The sequence below is a fragment of the Grampus griseus genome, assembly GCF_964374135.1.
Source record: "Grampus griseus genome assembly, chromosome: 2".
In the NCBI taxonomy this organism is placed as follows: domain Eukaryota; kingdom Metazoa; phylum Chordata; class Mammalia; order Artiodactyla; family Delphinidae; genus Grampus; species Grampus griseus.
This window is the reverse complement of record NC_139018.1, coordinates 15,074,134-15,100,802: the sequence shown is the minus strand read 5'-3', so window position 1 is coordinate 15,100,802 and position 26,669 is coordinate 15,074,134. Positions and strand designations below refer to the sequence as shown.

Below are 26,669 nucleotides of genomic sequence, written 5' to 3'. Positions count from 1 at the left end.
CCTATTCCTTTATAAGGTGTCTATGACTGCTTTCACACTACAATGCAGAACTGGATTAGCTGTGACTCCAGCTACTGGAGTAGCTGAGACTGCATAGCTCAAAAGCTTAAAATATTTACTATCTGACATGTTGTAGAAAGTTTTGCCAATCTCTGGTTTACAGCACAGATTCTGGTACCAGACTGCCTAGGTTTAAATACCAGCTCCATCTCTCACTAACTGGATGACTTTGGGCAGTTATTTAGCCTCTCTGTACCTTAGGTTCCTCACCGCCTAAATAGGGATAATGAAAAAAAATCTCATAGGGTTAACATATATAAAGGAATTAGAAGAATGCTTGGCATAACCTTAATGTTATATAAACGTTTGTTATCATCATTATTATGATGTTCCCATAACCATAATTAACTTTAAGAACCCATGCCCTCCACCCGTCTGAATGAGAAATGTCATTTAGTACCTAGCTAGAAAGTTTCCACATAGTAAAATTACTATCTAAGTCCCCAAATGGGTAGAATGAATGGCTTGCATAAAAAGATACAGAATATATTTTGTATCTGGCTCTCCATGAAGTCACACTTGCAGAAAGTCCAAATGAACTAGAGGAGATGATTTGCTCCTCCTAAGAGTCTTTAATATTTGGGAACTAGAGAGTAATCAGCAAATATCTAGCTAAAACAAAGATATCTACCTCTCGCTATAGTATACTATGTAGAGATTAAAATTCACAAGACAAGTATAAAGTGAGGAACAGTCAGAGGGGCACTGCCCTTTCTATCAATGCCTCTTCTCTCTGGCTAAGTTCATCACACACAAAGTGAACCACAACTGGTCAAAAGCTTTAAAACTCCATGTACCTCAATAGAGCCCCAGAGCATCTGGCTCTGCACAGGCAGTAACAAAATAGACCTGGGAGCACTTCCTCTGTAGCCCTGATAAACATATCATGGCCAAAATCAACCTCCCTAACAACAGGTTAAGTAACAGCAGAGAGGAAAAGATAAAAATAACCAAGCAAATACTACCCCCTCTCTTAGCTTTCTATCATTTTTTACTTCATCATCCTTTCTCACAGGTGAGGAAGAGCATAAAGAAAGTTTTCCAGTGAAAGCAATGCTGGAACCATATCTTAGAAGATAGAGACAGTCGGGTAGAAAAATAAGAGAAAATTCACTTAAGGCCAAAGGATACCAAGATCAGACAGCTCATGGTGCTTTCAGGAAAGAGCTAGTACTTTGGTGTGGCTGAGGGGAGGAGTTGCCAACGGGGAAGTGGCAGGAGACAAGACTGGAGAGGTAGGCCAGAAACAGGAGAAAGAATGAGCTTTGTTTTTTAATGAGTTAGAATAAAGAGAGAACTCAGTTTTAAACATGTAATAAATGGTATATCTATACGACATTCAAGGAGAGTATATGGAGGTGAGGAGAGAAGCTGAGGCCACTGTTAACTGACACAGGAGTTAAAGTCATGGATCTAGTAATCACCTAAAGAGAATAAGTGAAGTGAGGGGGGCTGGGGAAAGGAAGGCTACAGACTCCTAGGAACACTGACATTTAAGAAGCAGACAGAAGGAACAGCTCCTTTCAAGATAACTAAGAACTAACAGTCAGATAGGGAGAAAGAAAACCAGATAAAGAAGGCTCTATCCAGCTTCCCAAATTTCTCCCTGATCCTATTCCCAAACAAAATCTTGGTTGTGTCCATTAATTAAACCGGAAGTATAGCTGACCTTGAACAACATAGATTTGAACTTCCTGGGTCCCCTTACACACATATATTTTCCAACAGTAAATACTACAGTACTACAGGTTCACAGTTGGTTGAATCCACAGACATAGAGGAACCGTGAATACGGAGGGCCGACTACAAGTTATATGCAGATTAACCCCTGTGTTGTTCAAAGGTCAACTGTATTTATTAAAAAGTTCTAGCACACTAAATACTCAAATGAGAAAAGTATCTTAATAGGCACAACTAGACGAATTCCATGAGTTCCTGCAAGTGTGAAACATATTCAAATAATAGACAAACGTAAAAGATTCTAATATGGGGGTGGGGGGTCCTTGTGATCTCAGTATTTATTAAGTGAGGACTAGTTGTTACAAATGTTACAAAGTAAAAATCACAAATTTTGCAAAATATCCAGGACTTAATGTAGTAAATATTGGTCAATTCATAAAGAAAGCCATCAGAAATTAGGATCTGGCAGAGCAATGGAAGAGATGAAAACTCAAAACTAATACAATAGGCACTTGAGATATGTCTAGATATCAAGAGATTACTAAAAGGTCCTTGGAAAAATCAGTGAACTCCTTTAATATTTTTGCAAATACGACTCTTCATAATCATGTACCAGCATATAATCGACAAAGTTAGGCTGAAAAATTAACATTTTATTCTTAGTTCATTCTATAAATTAGCAGAGTTTTAACTATAACTTAGATTTTGTTAAATATGGGAATGTGTTTTTATAAATCATCATTGTGTTTTCAAGATAAAGTATCAAATTCTCCTCCTCCTACCCCTCTCTACCATTTACTATGAAATTTTAATCTGTTTGATGTGGATTTATATAGCCTTTTCATGCCCTAATTATTCTCAATGAGGCAGACTTCCAGTATTAGCATGGATAGTCAATCCATTTAGAAGAAACCCTCTGGGGAAAGAGAATTCAGCATACTACCAACAGGGAGACTCATTCATTGGATAAACCTTAACTGATCATTTACAGTTTCAAATCTAGTAGAAAATGCAAAAATTATACAGTATTTCCTAATTGGTATTTCATAAACAGTTTACAGATATTAGTGAATAAATAGATATGTTCCCAAATATATTTCTTAACTAAAGCATCTTCTCATTAACATAATTTCAGAAATACTCTTAACTTAATCTTCAATTGGCAGCAGTTCCTTACAAGTTTTAACTGTACTTAAGATGGATGAATTCCTTCTGAAATATAAACAACCACCTCCTAAGTTCCATGTTTGGGAAGCAGTAGAGCATTGCGGTTAAAAACATGAGCTTTGGAGTGTGACTGACCTGGGTTCCCGCTCTGGCTCCATTTACTAGCTGTGTAACCTGGGGCAAGTTATTTAACCTCTCTAAGTCTCAGTTTCTTTATCTGTAAAATAGAGATAATAATAATATCTATTTCATAGGGCTGTTGTGAGGATTAAATGAGATAATGTAGGCTTAGTACAATGTCTGACACTTAGTATGTGCTCAATAACTTTTAGCTATTATGTTTTTTATAAGCTTACATTTTAAAGTAGCACATTCTTATGAAGATCTGTGAAAATAAAATGCATGTACCCAAGACTTTTCTTATATGTTGCTTAAAGTAAGCAAAATTTAAAGCTTCAACTAGTAAAAGCTATGGGCATGATTTCTCCTTGTATGTAAGAGAATTTCCTCAGCCATGCAATACACTGCATTTAGAAAGGGCAATTTTAAAATTAAGAAGAAAACATCTATATTTAAAGTATACAGACATTTATAGTTAAACCATTGTGGATATCATAATACCTTTGGTAAATAATTCTAAAAAACAACTTTGTTGGTTTGTTTCATAAAATATAATTTCCTGTGAAGTAAGCAAAGAGTATTATTCTCTTCCTTTTAAAAAGGAAAATGAAATTTTGATATGAGGACATTAAGGGACTTGAAAAATAACAGAAAAATGGGAAATGAATTAAGGTTCCGGAATTGCCAATCACTGCTACACAGTGGTTCTAAACCTAGAAACACATTTTTTCCCCAAATGAGAGGTTCAAGTTACATCTTTATAGATCTCTTACCGGACTCTAAACAGAAGGTATATTAATCTATGCTACTCAAAGAAGCTATTTCTCAGAGTTGAAAATAAAACATCTACTGGCTGTCATTTTCAAGTGACTAGAACAAAACGTAATCTGTTTCTGTAAAATATAGATCTACAAAATTAATTTTAAGAATTAAAAAGCAGACAACTAAAATTCTTCTAAAAGTTAAAATAATTTTTAAAGTCTAATTTCACTATAAAACTTTTAAAGACTATAAATTAACTAAATCTGCAAAACCCAACTTCTTATCACTTCTTAAATATGTTTTAGGTACAACAAGTTCCATGAAAGCACCACAAAAGAGCTGTTGGCTTAATTTTTTAAAAATCGATGACTAGAAGTAAATAATAATTTGCAAACTGATTAGTAAGTGGAACAAAGATTACACCTTTTGTTATGAACTTTGATTTTATATAAAATAGCTCATATTATAAAAACTGCATTATTTTCAATTAAAAATATAATTTTGGGCTCCCCTGGTGGCGCAGTGGTTGGGAGTCTGCCTACCGATGCAGGGGACACAGGTTTGTGCCCCAGTCTGGGAAGATCCCACATGCTGCGGAGCGGCTAGGCCCGTGAGCCATGGCTGCTGAGCCTGCGCGTCCGGAGCCTGTGCTCCACAACAGTGAGAGGCCCATGTACCGCAAAAAAAATAATAATTATTTTAATAGAAACCTTTAAAATAACTAAAAATTAAAATGTTTACAGCTCTACTTAGAGAAAGTGAATTTTCCTAAGATATCTTCCATCTTTCCTATTAACATATAATACCTGGAAAAGAGTTACACGTAAAATTTTCAAGAACAACCAGGTAATGTTCCACCGAGTCAGAATCACTTTGGCTCTAATAGTAGTAATTAATTCAACTGAAAAGTTCTTGATACAATGAAATAAAAACTCATTATTATTCTTATTTTTCTTATATATATCTACCACCCACCCCCTCTACCCACCTCCACCTTGAATAAATGCTTTTTGTCAAATGCTTTCCAATTTAATATTTACAGATTTATAATAATTTCTTATAGTACACACTTTAAAAACACAGTTTACAAAAAGAAAAAAAATTATCACATACCTGTCCATCTAAGTCAAATGCTAAGCAAGCTATACCATGTGTATGAACATCCTTTAGAACTGATATGGTCTGCACAGTGTATGAATCCCAAACACAGATATAAGGCTCTTTCCCAACTTGTCCTGTTGCCACCAATACTCGTTCAGGATGCAATGCAAGGCTGCAAAATAAATAAATAAACAGATTTAAAACTGCTTACAGAGCTGTTATATCAATGTGAAAATTAGACTTTAGTTACTTATTTACTTAAAATAATTTGGCCTTAAAATAACTTCCATAAAAATCCATCTTAAGAGTTACTACTTCAATGGTATATGTAATAATCAATTATGATAGACTTCATAATCTTGTAATATGATATAGTGTGTGTAAACTTTTCAAAAAAAGAATTCTCACAAGTAGTCAACTGAACCACAGCAATGAAGCAGCAGCAACCCTACCACATGCCAACTTCTCATCTGGTATTCATCTCATCTGTTTTAAGCCCTCTCTCCCATTTACTCTTTTATTGTATAAAGTTAGACCAAATGTTAGTGTCCAAAAATAGCACTGAGTAGCCCTCCTATTATAACATTAATATTAAATTACAAATCCCATTTAAAAAAACAGAAAGGTCACCCATAATTCACAGAAAGTAGTCTGTAAGTCTTTAAAAACAAGACAAAGACCAAATAGTTGGTAATGGTTTATGTACATCAGTAGAAGGCAAGCAATGAATATAAATTTCTCCTTGATAAATTATTCCACAAGTATATTTAGATGATCAAATTCTCCTTTGGGAGAAAAAAAAAAATCACTCCGAGCATCAGGGTGGAAGATGAACTGAAAGAGGGAAAAGTTAGGAGGGCATTAAAACCGAATTAACAGATTTGATGTACAGAGTAACAGAAAGGGAACAGTCTAAGATGACTCTTGGGTTTTTGGCTCGGGCATCTGGATGGCCTGGAGTGGTATCATCAAGTCAGGGAATACTAAGTGAGAAATTATGGAGAGAAAAGTTAAGCGGGAATGGAAGGTTGGTTCAACATATTAAAATCAACCAATGTAATAAGTATGTCATATTAATAATAACACCCAAACCCCCACACATGTTCATCTCAATAGATGCAGAAAAAGCATTTGACAAAAATCTAACCTCTTTCATAGTAAAAAACACAACAAACTAGGAATTGAAGAGAATTTCAACTTGAAAGGGCATCTATGAAAATGCACAGCTAATATCACATTTAATTGTGAAAGCCTGAAAGTTCCCACTATAAGTACAAGAATAAGACAAGGATGTCAGCTCTTGCCACTTCGCTTCAACATGATACTGGATATTTTAGCCAGGACAATTAGGCAAGGAAAAGAAATAAAAGAGAGAAGTAAAACTATCTCTACTTGCAAATGACATAATCTCATACATAGGAAATCCTAAGGAATCCACAAACAACAACAGAATAAATCCCAAGTAGAGCTAATAAATGAGTTCAGCAAGGCTGAAGGATATAAGATCAATATAAAAATACAAATTGTATTTCTATACACTAGCAACAATCTGAAAATTAAATCAAGAAAACAATTCCACTTATAACAGCATCAAAAAGAACAAAACACTTCGGAATAAATTAAACAAAAAGGTACAAGACTTATACACTAAAAACTATACAATACCATTAAAGAAATGTTAAGAAACTAAATAAATGGAAAGAAATCTCGTGTTCTTGGAGGGCCATATTGTTAAGATGGTATTACTTCCCAAACTGATCTACAGAGTCAACACAATCCCTGCCAAAACACTAGTTACCTTTCTTGAAGAAACTGACAAGCTGATTCTAAAACTCAGAACAGAAAAACAATCTTGCAAAAGAACAAAATTGGAAGACTCACACATACCAATTTCAAAACTTACTACAAAACCACAGTAATCAAGACAGTATGGCACTGGCATAAAAACAGACATGCTGATCAATGGAACAGAATTGAGAGTCCAAAAGTAAACTGATATATTTATGGTCAATTGCCTTTCCATTAATAAGAAAGGTCTTTTCAATAGATGGTGCTGGACATCTGAATATCTAGAATGAATCTGGACCCATACCTCAAATCATATACAAAAATCCACTCAAAATATAAAAGCCAAAACATAGGCATAAATCTTACTTAATTTGGATGAAACAAAGGTGTCCTTAGATCTGACACCAAAAGCAGAAGTGATAAAAGAAAAAACAGATAACATGGACTTCATTAAAATTAAAAACTTCTGTGCTTCAAAGGACAACCATCAAGAACATAAAAACACAACCCACAGAATGGGAGAAAATATTTGCAAAGCATATATCTGATAAAGGACTTGCATCCAGAATACAAAAAAAAAAAAAAAAACAAAAAAACAACCACTCAACAACAAAACCACAAACAACCCTATTTTTTATGTGGACAAAGGATTTGAATACACATTTCCCCCAAGGAAATTACCAGTAATGAAACTCCCAACAAGCAAAAGCCCATCACCAGATAGCTTCACAGGTGACTTCTACCAAACATTTAGATGAGAGTTAACACCTATCCTTATCAAGCTATTCCAAAGAATTGAAGAGGAAGGAATACTTCCTGAACTCATTCTATGAGGCCAGCATCACCCTGATAGCAAAACCAGACAAAGATATGACTAAACAAGCAAATTACAGCTCAATATCACTGAAAAGCATAGATGCAAAAAACCCTTAACAAAATATTAGCAAACCATGATCAAGTGGGATTTATCCCAGTGATGCAAGGATTTTTCATTACCTGCAAATCAATCAGTGTGATACACCACATTAACAAAATGAAGAACAAAACCCATATGATCATCTCAAAAGATGCAGAAAAAGCTTTTGACAAAAATTGAACATCCATTTATGACAAAAACTCCCAGAAAGTGGGCATAGAGAGAACATACCTCAACATAATAAAGGCCAGATATGACAAACTGACAGATAATATTATACTCAATGGTAAAAGCTGAAAGCATTTCCCCTAAGATCAGGAACAAGACAAGGATGCCCACTCTCACCACTTTTATTCAACATAGTAATGGAAGTCCTAGCCACAGCACTCAGACAAGAAAAAGAAATAAAAGGAATCCAAATTGGAAAATAAGAAGTAAAACTTCACTGTTTGCAGATGACATGATACTACACACGGAAAATATTAAAGATGCTACCAGAAAACTACTAGAGCTCATCAATGAATTCGATAAAGTTGCAGGATACAAATTAACATACAGAAACCTGTTGCATTTCTATACACTAACAACGAAGTATCAAATAGAGAAATTAAGGAAACAATCCCATTCATCATCGCATCAAAAAGAATAAAATACCTAGGAATAAACCTACCTAAGTAGGTAAAAGACCTGTACTTAGAACTATAAAACAGTGATGAAAGAAACTGAAGATGACACAAATAGACAGAAAGAGATACCATGTTCATGGACTAGAAAAATCAATATTGTTAAAATGATTATACTATCCAAGGCATTCCACAGATTTAATGCAATCCCTATCAAAATACCAATGGCATTTTTCACAGAACTAGAACAAATAATTTTAAAATTTGTATGGAGACACAAAAGACCCTAAATAACCAAAACCATCTTGAGAAAGAATAGAGCTGGAGGAGTCAGACTCCCTGACTTAAAACTATAGTACAAGTTAAAGTAATCAAATCAGTATGGTACTGGCACAAAAACTGGCACAAATCAGTATGGTACTGGTGGGATTTGTGCACAGATCAATGGAACAGAATAGAGAGCCCAGAAATAAACACATGCACTTATAGTCACTTAATCTATGACAAAGGAGGCAAGAATATACAATGGAGAAAAGACAGTCTCTTCAATAAGTGGTGCTAGGAAAAACTGGACAGCTGCATGTAAAAGAATGAAATTAGAACATTCTCTAACACCATATACAAAATAAACTGAAATGGATTAAAGACCTAAATGTAAGACTAGATACCATAAAACTCCTAGAGAAAAACATAGGCAGAACACTCTGACATAAATCGCTGCAGTATATTTTTGGATCCATCTCCTAAAACAAAGGAAATAAAAGCAAAAATAAATAAATGGACTGTACACCTGAAACTAACACAACATTGTAAATCAACTGTATTCCAATAAAAATTTTTTAATTAAATAAAAAAAGGAACCTAATTAAACTTAAAAGCTTTTGCACAGCACAGGAAACCACTGACAAAACAAAAAGACAACCTACTGAATGGGTGAAAATATTTGCAAATTATATGACTGATAAGGGGATAATATCCAAAATATATAAACTTAACATTAAAAAAAAACAAACAACCTCAGCAAAATATGGGCAGAAGACCTGAATAGACATTTTTCCAAAGACGACATTCAGATGGCCAACAGACACATGAAAAGATGCTCAACACTGTTAATCATCAGAGAAATGCAAATTAAAACCACAGTGAGGTATCACCTCATACTGGTCAGAACGGCTATCATCAAAAACAACACAACAGGGCTTCCCTGGTGGCAGAGTGGTTGAGAGTCCGCCTGCTGATGCAGGCGACATGGGTTCGTGCCCCGGTCCGGGAAGATCCCACATGCTGCGGAGCGGCTGGGCCCATAAGCCACGGCCGCTGAGCCTGCGCGTCCGGACCCTGTGCTCCGCAACGGGAGAGGCCGCAGCAGTGAGAGGCCCGCGTACCACAAAAAACAAACAAACAAACAAAACAACACAACATATATCGGCAAGGATGTGGAGAAAAGGGAACCCTCGTACACTGTGGGTCAGAATGTAAACTGGTGCAGCCACTGTGGAAAACAGTTTGGTGGTTTCTCAAAAAACTACAAATAAACCACTGTATGACTCAGCAATTTTTCTCCTGGGTATATATCCAAAAAAATCAAAAACATTAATTCAAAAAGATACATGTACCCCAATGTTCACATAGCAGCGTTATTTACAATTGCCAAGATATGGAAGCAACCTAAGTGTCCATTAACAGAAGAGGTGTTTTATACACACACACACACACACACACACACACATACACAATGGAATACTACTCAGCCATAAAACAGAGTGAAATTTTGCCATTTGCAGCAACATGGATGGACTTGGAGGGCATTTTGCTAAGTGAAGTAAGTCAGACAAAGAAAGACAAATACTGACTGTATAATATCACTTACATGCAGAATCTAAAAAATACAACAAACTAGTGAGTATAACAAAAAAGCAGACTCACAGATATAGAGAACAAACTAGTGGTTACCAGAGGGGAGAGGGAGGTGGGGAGGGGGAATATAAGGGTTGAGGATTAAAAGGTACAAACTATTAGGTACAAAATAAGCTACAAGACACGGGGAATATAGCCAATGTTTTATAATAACTATAGAATATAACCTTTAAAAACAAAACCCCATGAGTTCATACTGATACCTCCGATTTTATTTTATTTTTTTAACATCTTTATTAGAGTATAATTGCTTTACAATGATGTGTTAGTTTCTGCTTTATAACAAAGTGAACAGTTATACATATACATATGTCCCCATTTCTCTTCCCTCTTGCATCTCCCTCCCTCCCACCCTCCGTATCCCACCCCTCTAGGTGGTCACAAAGCACGGAGCTAACCTCCCTGTGCTATGCGGCTACTTCCCACTAGCTATCTATTTTACATTTTGTAGTGTATATATGTCCATGCCACTCTCTCACTTTGTCCCAGCTTACCCTTCACCCTCCCCGTATCCTCAAGTCCATTCTCTAGCAGGTCTGCATCTTTATTCCCGTCTTGCCCCTAGGTTCTTCTGACCATTTTTTTTCTTTTAGATTCCATATATATGTGTTAGCATACGGTATTCATTTTTCTCTTTCTGACTTACTTCACTCTGTATGACAGTCTCTAGGTCCATCCACTTCACTACAAATAACTCAGTTTTGTTCCTTTTTATGGCTGAGTAATATTCCATTGTATATATGTGCCACATCTTCTTTATCCATTCATCTGTTGATGGACACTTAGGTTGCTTCCATGTCCTAGCTATTGTAAATAGAGCTGCAATGAACATTTTGGTACATGACTCTTTTTGAATTATGGTTTTCTCAGGGTATATGCCCAGTAGTGGGATTGCTGGGTCGTATGGTAGTTCCATTTTTAGTTTTTTAAGGAACCTCTATACTATTCTCCATTGTGGTTGTATCAATTTACATTTGCACCAACAGTGCAAGAGGGTTCCCTTTTATCCACACCCTCTCCAGCATTTATTGTTTGTAGATTTTTTGATGATGGCCATTCTGACCGCTGTGAGATGATATCTCAATACCTCCGATTTTAATCCAAAACCACAGGGTTCATTTAATAAGGTATGCCTGTAAATAAGGTTCTTTCCTTATTTACAGGCATACCTTGTTGTACTGTGCTTCATCGATAGTGCGTTTTTTACACATTGAAGGTCTGTGGCAACCCTGCATCGTGTTAAGTCTATCAGTGCCATTTTTCCAACAGCATTTGCTCTCTTTGTGTCTCTGTATCACAGTTTGGCAATTCTCATAATATTTCAAACTTTTTCATTATTATTTATTTGTTATGGTGGTCTGTGATCAGCAATCTTTGATATTACTACTATGACTCACTGAAGACTCAGATAATGGTTAGCGTTTTTAGCAATAAATTATTTTTAAATTAAGGTACGTACATTGTCTCTTTAGACACATGCTATCACAGACTTAAGACTACAGTATAGTATAAACATAACTTTTATATGCACTGGGAACTAAAAAATTCGTATGACTAACTGCTGCTGTTTTCGCTTTAGCAGTGGTCTGGAACTGAACCTGCAGTATCTCTGAAGTGTACCTGTATAATTTCTTCCTCCAAGAGTGGAAGGCTTATTAGGCTCTCATAATCTGAAGTCTATTTATTTATTTAATTTTAGTATATATAAAGCTGTTTCAGAATTGCTAGCCCTGTGAGAAACAATTTTACTAACCAGATTATAGCATTATCTACAGTTATCTTTGTCTTCATTCTTATAGTATCCAGTCCAGATATTTTTTCAGATTTTTAGGTTAAGCTTCTCCCTGTAAAGCCCAGCAGTGGAGAGGAGAAAGCTTGTGAAACTGTGGTTGGAATTTGTTTTTCTATTTTTACTTAGTTATTTTTTCAGTTTTGGTATTCTCTGTTTAAATAATGGTGAGACTAGGGTTTTGCATAGAAACATCATAGTTGTGAAGTGAATTCTGCATTGTTTAGGGAAAAGATTCTGTGAGGTTACTACATACCTGCCTCTGTCCTCAGTTACCTGGAAGTTTGAAAAGTTTTAAATTTAATGAGGCTCAATTCATAATTTTCCTTTCTGGAAGTCACACTTTTTATGCCCTATTTCCTATACTTCTTCTCAGAAATATTATAGTGTTAGCTTTTACATTTAAGGTATATGGCTCAATTTGAGTTAAATTCTGTATATGGTGAAATATAGCTAAGGTTCACTTTGTTCCACATATGGATATTTAACTGTTTTCAACATTACTTGTTGAAAAGACTATTTTTTGAGCATATTTTATATGCTCACAGAAATCATCCAGTAGATCATCAAAAACATTGATACAGGAGACTGGGAGAATTTCTGGAACAGGGAAAAAAGGGTGGGATTTGTGCACAAGTAGAGGGATTAATGTGAGGAAGGAGCTGCATGTATTGCTGACGGATGGGTGGAATCTGAAAGTTCTCTTCTGATAGCTCCAAGTTTCTTAATGAGAAAGAAAGCAGGAGTGTTTTTCCAAAAATCTTGAAGTTAACTTAATATCTTAGAGTTAAGTTTTATCCCACATATTGCCTACTAAATTGCAGAACATATAGGGATACTCAACAATGCTACAGATTGATTTGGGAGAAAGATGATAGAAGTAACCATTTCAAGGTGTATTCCTAGCCTAAAACATAGGTGACTACCCATCCATATTGTGACATCATCATTTGAAATACATGGAAAGAACAGATTCTCTTTTAAGTTCCTTTTCCTATTACTATTCCTGAATATTAGAAATTAGGTAAGAGCACTGTCATCAGATCTGACAATCACATAAGTTATTTTAAGCATTTAATCTCTAAATTTATCATAACTATAAAGTAGTAACACAATAAACAAACATAAAGGGGGCTGTCTCCTTCAAGACAGTTATCTTCATATATTTCCCTTCTTATACACAATTGTGCATCAGCTTCTTTAAATTTATGCTCACAAATCTTAAATGTGCATTTTTACACTGTAACATAATCCTTTTAAACCCTTAGCTGATAAATTTTGCGTTTTCCTCTCAACCTCCAAGCTCCTCATGAGCGCAGTCCTCCACCATCAACTTCCTCCTTTGCAGCTGATAAAGCTGCCTTGTACTCAATGAATAAATATAGATGGAATTAGAGAAGATTACTTTGCCCTCAACAAATTCACCAACCTAAGTGCAACTGTTACAGCTGACTCTGCCCCCCCTCTTGTAAAATGGAAGAAACGTCTCTAACCCACACACTCTGCACTTGTGCTCTGGATCCCGTTCTCTTTACTTTCAAGTAAAGGAAACTTATTTACTTTATTCCTAGAGCTATGTTTTCTGGAATTATTGCTTCCTCACTACTGAGTCATTCCTATTAACACTCAAATATACTTAGTGAAAAACACTCCCTTGACCCTTCACAGTAAAACGCCTCAAAAGAGTTGTCTCAATTTTTCCACTCCCTTTACTTTCTCCACATATTCCAACTAAGCTTCCACCACTTCTCCTTCACTAAAATAGTTGTTTTCAAGGTCATGTGTGACCCTGTCAAATCTAATGGTCAACTGTATGTCCTTATTTTCCAACACTTTTCAACGGTATTTAACACAAATGACCACTCTTTCCTTTTTAGAAACACTTTCCTCTCTAGGCTTTCCTGATTCCATAATCTATTAACCCACCCTTCTCTGTCTCGTTTGCTAGGCCCTATCTTCCACACCCAACCTCTCAATGCTAAAGTGTCCGAGGGCCTTGTCTTGGCTGTCTTCCCTTCCTTTCCCAGCTGATTTCATCCAATCCCATGACTTTAAAAGCACATATATAGTGATAACACCCAAATCTATATCACCAGCCAACAGCAACAGATGTGTCACGGGCAACTCACATTTAACACATCCAGCATTTTTTTCCTCCTTAATTACCCCCCAATCCACTTCTCATCTTAGTAAATGGCATCACTATCCGCTCAGTTGCTCAGACCAAGAATCTAAATTTAATTCTCACCACCTCTCTCTTTCTTATTATTCATCACACACATTCTATTAGCCTGTCCTATTGACTCTATCATCACCCTCATCTTCTCTGCTACAACCCTAATCTGAGCCACCTGCCCTTCTTCCTCTATTGCTCCCCTTTAGGGTCTTCTTAACATAGCCAGAGTGATCTTTTAAAAGAATATAAATTTCACCTAGTTAAAATCCCCCAACAGCTTCCTATTACAATTAGACTAAAATCCAAACTATCTAACTTGGCACTTACAAGGCTCTACAAGATATACCCTCACCTACTTCTCAAACCTCAATTTCTACTATTCTCCCTTTTGTTCACCACACTCCAGCCACACTGGCCCTTCTGTCCCTTGAAAAGGCCAAACTCATTATACTCGCAAGGTCTTTGTCTAGAATGATCTCCCAAATCTTGCTTCATTCATATCATTCATGCTTCAGGTCAATGTAACTTGCTTAGAGAAACCTTCCTAGTCATCCTAACATATTCTACTCCATTACCCTATTTTATATGTAGTTATCACTGTCTAAAATTACTATCGTGCACTTATTATCTTACTCTCCTCCACTAGAATGTGTACTTCATTAGGACAGAGGATTCCCCTTTTTCTTCATATTATACCCTAAGCGCCTCGAACAATAATTAGCACACAGCAGGTATTCAATCAGTATTTGTTAACTGAATTTCCAAAGGAGCTGCTAGTGTTAAAAGAAATTTTTAAAAATGAAATAATCCTCAATACAGAAAAATCCTTATGTAGCTTTTTTGTTCTTGAATCCTTATTTATAACAGTAAAAACCTGAAAACCACCTAAATGTCCAACATTTAGAAATGGTTAAATAATTATGGTACAATCACAGGATGGACTCTCATGCAGTCATTAAAAATGTGATTTTTCACAGTACTGGAGAAAAGTTATGCTATAATGTTAAATTAAAAGCACAGAATCCAAGATTTTACATATAATGTAACCTTAATTACTTTAGAATACATGTATCAGACACAATCTGCCAAACTCTCACAAGAAGAAATCGATGATCTCAATAGGCCTGTATCTATAAGTTGAATCAATAATTAATAACCTTGAAAACAGAAAGCATCAGGCTCAGATGGGTTCACTGGTAAATCCTACCAAACATTTAAGGAAGAAATTATACCAATTCTCTACAATCTCTTTCAGAGAACAAAAGCAGGGGGAATGCTTCCTAACTCATTTTATGTGGCCAGCATTACCCTAATACTATGAAACCAGATAAAGACATCACAAGAAAAGAAAACCACACATTAGTACTTCTCATAAACATAGATGCAAAAATCTTCAACAAAATATTAGTAAATCGAATTCTAAAAAGTATAAAAAGAATTATACACGACAACTATGTGGAATTTATCCCAGGTATGATTAAAAAATCAATTGATGTGGTCCATCATATCGATGGACTAAAATAAAAATCACACAATCATATCAACATATGCAGAAAAGGCATCTGACAAATGCCAATACCCATTCATGATAAAAACTCAAGGGAAACCAGGAATACAGAACTTCATATCAACCTTATGAAGAGTATCTACAAAAACCCCACAGCTAACATCATATTTCATGGTGAGAAACTCTTTCCCACAAAGATCAGGTGCAAGTCATGAATGCCCCCTTTTACCACTCCTTTTCAGTACTGTGCTGGAAGGCCTTGTTAATGCAATAATGCAAGAAAAGGAAATAAAACGTATACCGACTGGGAAGGAAGAATAAAACAGTCTTTGTTCGCAGATGACATGATCATCTATGTAAAAAAAATGCAAAAGGATGAGCCAAAAGAATTTCTGGAACTAAAAAGCAACTATAGCAAGGTTGCAGGACACAAAGTTAATATACAAAGTTAACTGCTATCCTATACACTGAGAGTGAACAAATGGAATTTGAAATTTAAAATGCAATACCAGACTCCCTCTTGTGAGAGCACTGGAATCACAACTAACTGCTGAACAATCATCAACAGGAGGACACTGGAATTCATGAAAAACATGCCCCACATCCAAGGACAGGGGAGAAGCAGCAATGAGATAGTAAGAAGGGCGCAACCACAATAAAATCAAATCCCATGGCTGCTAGGTGGGTGACTCACAAACTGGAGAACATTTATACCACAGAGGTCCACCCACTGTAGTGAAGGTTCTGAACCCCATGTCAGGCTTCCCAACCTGGAGGTCCGGCAACAAGAGGGGGAATTCCTAGAGAATCAGACTTTGAAGGCTGGTGGGATTTGATTGCAGGACTTCGACAGGACTTGGGGAAGCAGGGACTCCACTCTTGGAGGATACACACAAAGTAGTGTGTGCATCAGGACCCAGGGAAGGGAGTGGTGACCCCATGGGAGACTGAACCGGACCTACTTTCTAGTGTTGGAGGGTCTCCTGCAGAGGTGGGGGGAGGCTGTGGTACACTGCAGGGACAAGGACGCTGGCAGCGTAAGTTCTGGAAAGTACTCCTTGGCGTGAGCCCGCCCAGAGTCTGCCATTAGCCCCACCAAAGAGTGGGTAGGCTTCAGGGCTGGGTCACCTCAGGCCAAACCACCAACAGGGAGGGAACCCAGTCACACCCATCAGCAGAAAAGTGGATTAAAGTTTTACTGAGCTCTGCCCAACAGAGCAACACCCAGCTCTGCCCACCAACACTTCTCCAATCAGGAAGCTTGCACAAGCCTCTTTGAGAGCCTCATCTACCAGAAGGCAGACAGCAGAAGCAAGAAGAACTACAATTCTTCAGCCTGTGGAACGAAAGCCACAATCACAGAAAGACAGACAAAATGAAAAGGTAGAGGACTATGTCCCAGATGAGGGAACAAGATAAAACCCCAGAAAAACAACGAAATGAAGTACAGATAGGCAACCTTCCAGAAAGAGAACTCAGAATAATGACAGTGAAGATGATCCAGGACCTTGGAAAAAGAATGGAGGAAAAGACCGAGAAGATGCAAGAAATGATTAACAAAGACCTAGAAGAATTAAAGAACAAACACCTAGAAGAATTAAAGAACAAACAAACAGAGATGAACAGTAACTGAAATGAAAAATACACTAGAAGGAATCAATAGCAGAATAACTGAGGCAGAACGGATAAGTGACCTGGAAGACAGAATGGTGGAATTCACTGCTCTGGAAGAGGAGAAAGAAAAAAGAATGAAAAGAAATGAAGACAGCTTAAGAGATCTCTGGGACAACATTAAATGCACCAACATTCGCATTATAGGGGTCCCAGAAGGCGAAGAGAGAGAGAAAGGACCCGAGAAAATATGTGAAGAGATTACAGTCGAAAACTCCACTAACATGGGAAAGGAAATAGCCACCCAAGTCCAGGAAGTGCAGAGAGTCCCAAGCAGGATAAACCCAAGGAGAAACATGCGGAGACACACAGTAATCAAACTGACAAAAATTAAAGACAAAGAAAAATTATTAAAAGCAACAAGGGAAAAACGACAAATAACATACAATTAACATACAACACATGACAAATAACATACAAACATACATTTGTCATATAAAAATGACAAATAACATACAACAGCTGATTTCTCAGCAGAAACTCTACAAGCCAGAAGGGAGTGGCATGATTTATCTGAAGTGATGAAAGGGAAGCACCTACAAGCAAGATTACTCTACCTGGCAAGAATCTCATTCAGAGTTGACGGAGAAATCAAAGGCTTTACAGACAAGCAAAAGCTAAGGGAATTTAGCACCACCAAACCAGTTCTACAAAAAATGCTAAAGGAACCTCTTCTCTAAAGAGGAAACACAAGAGAAGAAAAGGACCTATAAAAACAAACCTGAAACAATTAAGAAAATGGTAATAGGAACATACATATCAATAATTACCTTAAACGTAAATGGATTAAATGCTCCAACCAAAAGACAGAGGCTTGCTGAATGGATACAAAAACAAGACCCACATATATGCTGTCTACAGGAGACCCACTTCAGACCTAGGGACATATACAGAATGAAAGTGAGGGGATGGAAAAAGATATTCCATGCAAATGGAAATCAAAAGAAAGCTGGAGTAGCAATACTCATATCAGATAAAATAGACTTATAAAGAATGTTACAAGAGACAAAGAAGGACACTACATAATGATCAAGGGATCAATCCAAGAAGAAGATATAACAATTATAAATATATATGCACCCAACATAGGAGCACCTCAATACATAAGGCAAATGCTAACAGCTATAAAAGAGGAAATCAACAGTAAAACAATAATAGTAGGGGACTTTAACACCTCATTTACACCAATGGACAGAATCATCCAGACAGAAACTTAATAAGGAAACACAAGCTTTAAAGGACACAATGGACTAGATAGATTTAACTCATAATTATAGGACAGTCCATCCGGAAACAGATTACACTTTCCTCTCAAGTACACATGACACATTCCAGGATAGATCACATCTTGGGTCACAAATCAAGCCTCACTAAATTTAAGAAAACTGAAATCATGTCAAGAATCTTTTTGACCACAATGCTATGAGATTAGCAATTAATTACTCAGAATAAAACATAAAAACCACAAACACATGAAGGCTAAACAATACGTTACTAAATAACCAAGAGATCACTGAAGAAATCAAAGAGGAAATAAAAAAATACCTAGAGACGAATGACAATGAAAACATGATGATCCAAAACCTATGGGATGCAGCAAAAGCAGTTCTAAGAGGGAAGGTTATAGCAATACAACCCTACCTCAAGAAACAAGAAAAATCTCAAATAAACAATCTAACCTTACACCTAAAGGAACTAGAGAAAGAAGAACAAACAAAACCCAAAGTTAATAGAAGGAAAGAAATCATAAAGATCAGAGCAGAAATAAATGAAACAGAAACAAAGAAAACAACAGCAAAGATCAATAAAACTAAAATGTGGTTGAGAACATAAAATTGATAAAACTTTAACCAGACTCTTCAAGAACAAGATGGAGAGAACTCAAATCAATAAAATTAGAAATGAAACAGGAGAAGTTACAACAGACACTGCAGAAATACAAAGCATCCAAAGAGACTCCTACAAGCAACTCTATGCCAATAAAATGGACAACCTGGAAGAAACGGACAAATTACAAAGGTAAAACCTACCAAGGCTGAACCAGGAAGAAACAGAAAATATGAAAAGACCAATCACAAAAATTGAAACTGTGATTTAAAATCTTCCAACAAACAAAAGTCCAGGACCAGATGGCTTTACAGGTGAATTCTATGAAACATTTAGAGAAGAGCTAACACCCATCTTTCTCAAACTCTTCCAAAAAATTGCAGAGGCAGAAACACTCCCAAACTTATTCTACGAAGCCACCATCACCCTGATACCAAAACCAGACAGAGATACTACAAAAAAAGAAAATTACAGATCAGTATCACTGATGAATATGGACGCAAACATCCTCAACAAAATACTAGCAAACAGAATCCAACAATACATTAAAAAGGATCATACACCATGATCAAGAGGGATTTATCCCAGGTATGCAAAAATTCTTCAATATATGCAAATCAATCAATGTGATATACCATATTAACAAACTGAAGAATAAAAACCATATGATCATCTCAATAGATGCAGAAGCTTTTGACAAAATTCAACACCAATTTATGATAAAAACTCTCCAGAAAATGGGCACAAAGGGAACATACCTCAACATAATAAAGGCCATATATGACAAACTCACAGCAAACATCATCCTCAATGGTGAAAAACTGAAAGCATTTCCTCTAAGATCAGGAACAAGACAAGGAAGTCCACTCCCGCCACTGTTATTCAACATAGTTTTGGAAGTCTTAGCCACGGCAATCAGAGAAGAAAAAGAAATAAAAGGAATCCAAATTGGAAAGGAAGAAGTAATATTGTCACTGTTTGCAGATGACATGATGCTGTACATAGAGAATCCTAAAGATGCCACCAGAAAACTACTAGAGAGCTAATTAATGAACCTGGTAAAGTTGCAGGATACAAAATTAATGCACAGAAATCTCTTGCATTCCTATACACTAACAATGTAAGATTAGAAAGAGAAATTAAGGAAACAATCCCATTCACCACTGTAACAAAAAGAATAAAATACCTAGGAATAAACCTACCTAAGGAGGTAAAAGGCCTGTACTAAGGAAACTATAAGACACTGGTGAAAGAAATCACAGGTGACACAAACTGATGGAGAGATATACCATGTTCTTGGATTGGAAGAATCAATATTGTTAAAATGACTATACTACCCAAAGCAATCTACGGATTCAATGCAATCCCTATCAAATTACCAATGGCATTTTTCACAGAACTAGAAAAAAAATCTTAAAATTTGTATGGAGACACAAAAGACCCCAAATAGCAAAAGCAATCTTGAGGGAAAAAAACAGAGCTTGAGGAATCAGACTCCCTGATTTCAGGCTATACTACAAAGCTACAGTAATCAAGATAGTATGGTACTGGCACAAAAATAGAAACACAGATCAATGAAACAGGATAGAAAACCAGAGATAAATCCACGCACCTATGGTCAACTAATCTATGACAAAGGAGGCAAGGAGTTACAATGGAGAAAAGACAGTCTCTTCAATAAGCGGTGCTGGGAAACCTGGACAGCTACATGTAAAAGAATGAAATTAGAACACTCCCAAACACCATATACAAAAATAAACTCAAAATGGATTAAAAACCTAAATGTAAGACCAGACACTATAAAACTCTTCGAGGAAAACATAGGAAGAACACTCTTTGACATAAATCACAGCAAGATCTTTTTTGACCCACCTCCTAGAGTAATGGAAATGAAAACAAACAAACAAATGGGACTTAATGAAACTTAAAGCTTTTGCACAGAAAAGGAAACCATAAACAAGACGAAAAGACAACCCTCAGAATGGGAGAAAATATCTGCAAATGAATCAACGGACAAAGGATTAATCTCCAAAATATAGCAACAGCTCATGCAGCTTAATCTTTTTTTTTTTTTTTTTTTTTTTTGTGGTATGTGGGTCTCTCACTGCTGTGTCCTCTCCCGTTGTGGAGCACAGGCTCCGGATGCGCAGGCTCAGCGGCCATGGCCCACTGGCCCAGCTGCTCTGCGGCATGTGGGATCCCCCTGGACCGGGGCACGAACCCGCATCCCCTGCATCAGCAGGCGGACTCTCAACCACCGTGCCACCAGGGAAGCCCATGCAGCTTAATCTTCAACAAAAACAAACAACCCAATCAAAAAATGGGCAGAAGACCTAAATAGACATTTCTCCAAAGACGACATACAGATGGCCAAGAGGCACATGAAAAACTGCTCAACATCACTAATTATTAGAGAAATGCAAATCAAAACTACAATGAGCTATCAACTCACACCAGTTAGAATGGGCATCATCAGAAAATGTACAAACAACAAATGCTGGAGAGGGTGTGGAGGAAAGGGAACCCACTTGCAGTGTTTGTGGGAATGTAAATTGATATAGCCGCTATGGAGAACAGTATGGAGGTTCCTTAAAAAACTAAAAATAGAATTACCATATGACCTAGCAATCCCACTACTGGGCATATGCCCAGAGAAAACCATAATTCAAAAAGACACATGCACCCCAATGTTCACGGCAGCACTATTTACAATAGCCAGGTCATAGAAGCAACCTAAATGCCCATCAACAGATGAATGGATAAAGAAAATGTGGTACATATATACAATGGAGTATTACTCAGCCATAAAAAGGAACAAAATTGGGTCATTTGTAGATACGTGGATGGACCTAGAGACTTTCATACAGAGTGAAGTAAGTCAGAAAGAGAAAAACAAATATCGTATATTAATGCATGTGTGTAATCTAGAAAAATGGTACAGATGAACCAGTCTACAAGGCAGAAATAGAGACACAGATGTAGAGAACAAATGTATGGACACCAAGGGGGTCGTCATGGTGGTGGGATGAATTGTGAGACTGGGATTGATATATATACACTAATATGCATAAAGTAGATAACTAATAAGATCCTAAGATAACTAATAATAAAAAATAAACAAATTTTTAAAAATGCAATACCATTACATTAGCACCAAAAATTGAAATACTTAGGTATAAATCTAACAAAATAGATACAAAACCTATATGAGGAAAACCACAAAACTCTGATGAATGAAGTCAAAGAAGAACCAAATAAATGAAGAGATATTCTATGCTCATGGATAGGCAGACTCAGTACCACCAAGATCTCAGTTCTTCCCAACTTATCTGCATGTTGGAGGAGGTCATTGAGAGGACATGACCACTGGTTGACCTGAGAAATGGACCCAGGCAATCAGAGGCTCCTTACCCTCTCCGTGGGATGTCCATTCTGCCCACTGTTCTCATACAAGGAGCCACTTCAAGGACACAGCCTTGAGAAAGTAATGTGTTATTGAGACCATCTGGACTATATACATGACTGAACCCCATGAAGGTCTCTAGATAAATGCTTAAGATTCTGGAGGGTGGGTACGGAGATCTACTTGTCATGCAGCTGCCCAAGACATGCCTTGTATGTAAGTTCCCTTGTTTATTAAAACTGCCACCTTCCAAACTGGAGTGGTCTGCCTTTCTTCAGTCCCTCCTTGCCCTCTATGTATGGGGGCCAGTTCAGAATTTCACTCAGGGAACTCGTGAGGTTGTGAACCAACAATGCAACCTCAATCAAAATCCCAGCAAGTTACTTTATGGATATCAACAAACTGATTCTAAAGTTGACATGGAGAGGCAAAAGACCCAGAAAAGCCAACACAATATTGAAGAGGAAAAACAAAGTTGGAAGACTGACACTACCCAACTTCAAGACTTACTATGAAGCTATAGTAATCAAGACAGTATGGTACTGGGGGAGTGGCCAAGATGGCAGAGTCAGAAGACCCTGAGCTCACCTCCTCCCATGGCACACCAAAATTACAACTATTTACACAGAAACTATTGATGAGAAAGAAGGGAATACTAGCAGAAAAGATCTTCTACAACTAAATATACAATGAAGGAACCACAATGAGATGAGTAGGAAGGGTGGAGATGTGGCAGAGTCAAGATCCACACTCCCAGGTGGATGACCCACAAAAAGGAGGATAATTACAACTGTAGAGGTTCAGCCCAAGGAGCCAGTGGTCTGAGCACCCTATCAGGCTCCCCAGCCTAGGGGCTTCTGCACTGGGAAGATGAGCCCCCAGAACGTTGGCTTTGAAGGCTAGTGGGGCTTACTTTTGGGAGAGCCAGAGGATTGTGGGAAGAGACTCCACTCTTAAAGGGCACACACAAAATCGCACACACTTCAGGAGGACCCAGGGCACAAGCAATAATTTGAAAGAAGCCTGGGTCAGACTGACCTACTGATCTTGGAGAGCCTCCCAGAGAGGCAGAAGGCAACTGGAGCTTATCTTGGGGACAAGACAAAGGTAGCAGTCATTTGGGGGAGGCTGTTCTACTACATGGACGCTGGTGCTGGCAAACACCATTTCTGAACCCTCCTAGCTTATTAGTGTCAGGACCCAACCCTATCCACTAGCCTTTCAGCACCAATACTGGAATGCCTCAGGCCAAGTAACTAGCTGAGCAGAGACACAGCCCCATCCACCAGCAGGCTTGCTGCCTTAAGGTCCCCTGAGCCACAGTCACCCGGGGATCCAACACTGTTTGCCAGAGGGCCCGGGACCCAGCCATGCACACCAGTGGGCAGCACTAGCCCCAGAACCAGCCTCACCCACCGGAGGATAGGCAACAGTCCCAGGATACCTTGGGCTCTGGCCCCAGCCACCAGTGGGCAGAAACACAAACTCTAGGACCCCCAGCTCTGCCCACCCGTGAACAGGAACTAGCCTGGAATCCCCTGGGCCTCCCCACCCAGTAGCAGGCCGACACTAGCTCTGCAACACCTAGGCCTTGCAGCCAGAGACCCCAGGACCTAGCCCTGCCACCAGCTGACTGATACCAGCTCCAAGACACTCTGGACCCCTCAGCCAGCTGTCCCAGGATGTAGCTCCTCTCACCAGTGGGCCAACACAAGCTTTGGGACACCCCAGACCCTGCAGCCAGCTATGTCTGGAACTGGCCCCACCTACCTGCAGGCCGACACTATATCTGGAAGACCCCAGCACCATACCCACTCCAGAACCCAGCTCCAACCACCAGTGGGCCAGCACTAGCCCCAGGACCACTGGGCCACAGTCAGCAGCCTCATGACCCAGACCTGCCCACCAGTGGCCAGCATCCTCTACACAAGGCAATGCCTGGCAACTAACTGGAGTGTGGGCCAGCCACACCTACCAGACTCCCATAGTAGTCAGTGTGCCACAAGACAAGGACCCACACAGCCCACACAGCAGGCACCCCTAGAGCATACAGCTCTGGTGACCAGGGGGGATTGTGCTGTTGGGGTGCAGAAGAACTAAGTGACAGGAAATAGGCAATTTACTTTATAGAGAGTTCAAAGTAGTGACTGGGTGAACAGAGTGAGAAGTTAAAAGTTTCTAACAAAGAGTTTAAAAATATAAAGAAAAGCCAAGCAGAGCTGAAGAATACAATAACTGAAATGGAAAAATACACTAGAAGGAATCAACAGATTAAATGATACAGTGGAATGGATCTGTGAGCTGGCAGACAAAGTAGTGGAAATCACTTAAGCTGAACAGAAGAAAGAATAAAAAGAAATGAGGACAGCTTAAGAGACCTCTGAGACATCAAGCATACTAACATTTGAATTATAGGGGTCCCAGAAGGAGAAGAAAGAGAGAAAGTGGCAGGGAACATATTTGAAGATATAATAGCTGAAAACTTCCCTAACCTGGAGAAGGAAACAGACATCCAGGTCCAGGAAGCACAGAGTCCCACAGAGAATCAATCCAAAGAGGACCACACCAAGACATAAAAATTAAAGATAGAGAATGTTAAAAGAAGCATGGGAAAAGTAGCAATTTATGTACAAGGGAACTCCCATAAGGCTATCAGCTGACCTTTCAGCAGAAACTCTGTAGGCCAGGAGGGAGTGGCATGATATATTTAAAGTGATGAAAGGGATAAATCTACAACCAAGTATACTCGACCTGGTAAAGCTTGTGTTCAGATTTTATGGAGAGACCAAAAGTTTTATGGACAAGCAAAAGCTAAAAGAGTTCAGCACCATTAAACCAGCTTTACAAGAAATGTTAAAGGGACAACTCTAAGTGAAAAAGAAAAGGCTACAACTAGAAAGATGAAAATTGTGAAAGGAAAAAATCTCACTGGTAAAGACAAATATACAGTAAAGGTAGTAAATCAGCCATAGTAAGAAGATTAAAAGACAGAAGTCATAAAATCATCTACATCTGCAATAAGTAGTTAAGGGATACACAAAAGATATAAAACAAAAGATGTAAAATATGATGTCAAAAACAGTAAACATGCAGGGGGAGGGTAAAAATGCAGGGTTGTTAAAATGAGTTTGCACTTAAGAGATCAGTAACTTCAAGTAATCATACATACACATGCGCGCACACACACACATGCACAGAATGCTATGTACAGTGTGGGGAATATAGTCAATAACTATGTAGTATCTTTGTGTGGTGACACATATTAACTAGACTTATCATGGTGTTCATTTTGAAATGTATAGAAATATCAAATCACTATGTTGTGTAATAGAAACTAACATAGTATTGCAGGTCAATTATACTTCAAAAACAAACAAACTCACAGAAAAAGAGATCAAATTTCTTGTTACCAGAGGCGGGGGGTGGGGGTGGGGGGGAATTGGATGAAGGTGATCAAAAGACACAAACTTCCACTTATAAGATAAATAAAACTTAATAAAATTAGAAGGAAAAAAAGACAATATGGTATTTGCAAAAGAGTAGACAAAATATATCAATGGAACAGAATACAGAGCCTAGAAATAGACCCCTATAAATATAATCAGCTGATCTTTGACAAAGGAGCAAAGGCAATACAATGGAGCAAAGACAGTCTCCTTCAACAAATAGTGCTGGAACAACTGGACATCTACATGTAAAAAATGAATCTAGACAGAGACCTTATACCTTTCACAAAAATTAACTCAAAATGAATCAGAGACCTAAATGTTAAACTGTAAAATTCCTGGAAAACATAGGAGAAAACCTAGATGACCTTGGTTTTGGTGATGCCTTTTTAGTTATAACATCAAACACAGGATCCATGAAAGAAATAACTGATAAGCTGGACTTCATTAAAATAAAAAACTTCTGCTCTGTGAAAGACAATGTCAAAGACAATTGTCAATCCAGACAATACAATATTATTCAGCACTAAAGAAATGAGCTATCAAGCCAAGAAAAGGCATGGAGGAACCATAAATACATATTACTAAGTGAGAGAAGGCCATCTGAAAAGGCTACATACTATATGACTCCAACCATATGACATTCTGGAAGAGGCAAAACTACAGAGTCAGTAATTACATACACTACCATGCATAAGATAGATAGCTAGTGGGAA

General features: G+C 37.7%; 1 protein-coding gene across 2 annotated transcripts in view; it reads right to left on the bottom strand.

Moving 5' to 3' along the window:
• The window catches only part of EML5 (EMAP like 5), a gene marked incomplete at both ends in the record, with an annotated part of 169,978 nt that overhangs the window by 131,758 nt on the left and 11,551 nt on the right, over positions 1–26,669 (bottom strand). For both annotated transcript variants that reach the window (XM_082681679.1, XM_082681680.1), the window contains one exon: positions 4,903–5,062. In XM_082681679.1, the coding sequence (XP_082537805.1) occupies positions 4,903–5,062 (160 nt within the window). The remainder of the gene's footprint in view (positions 1–4,902; positions 5,063–26,669) is intronic.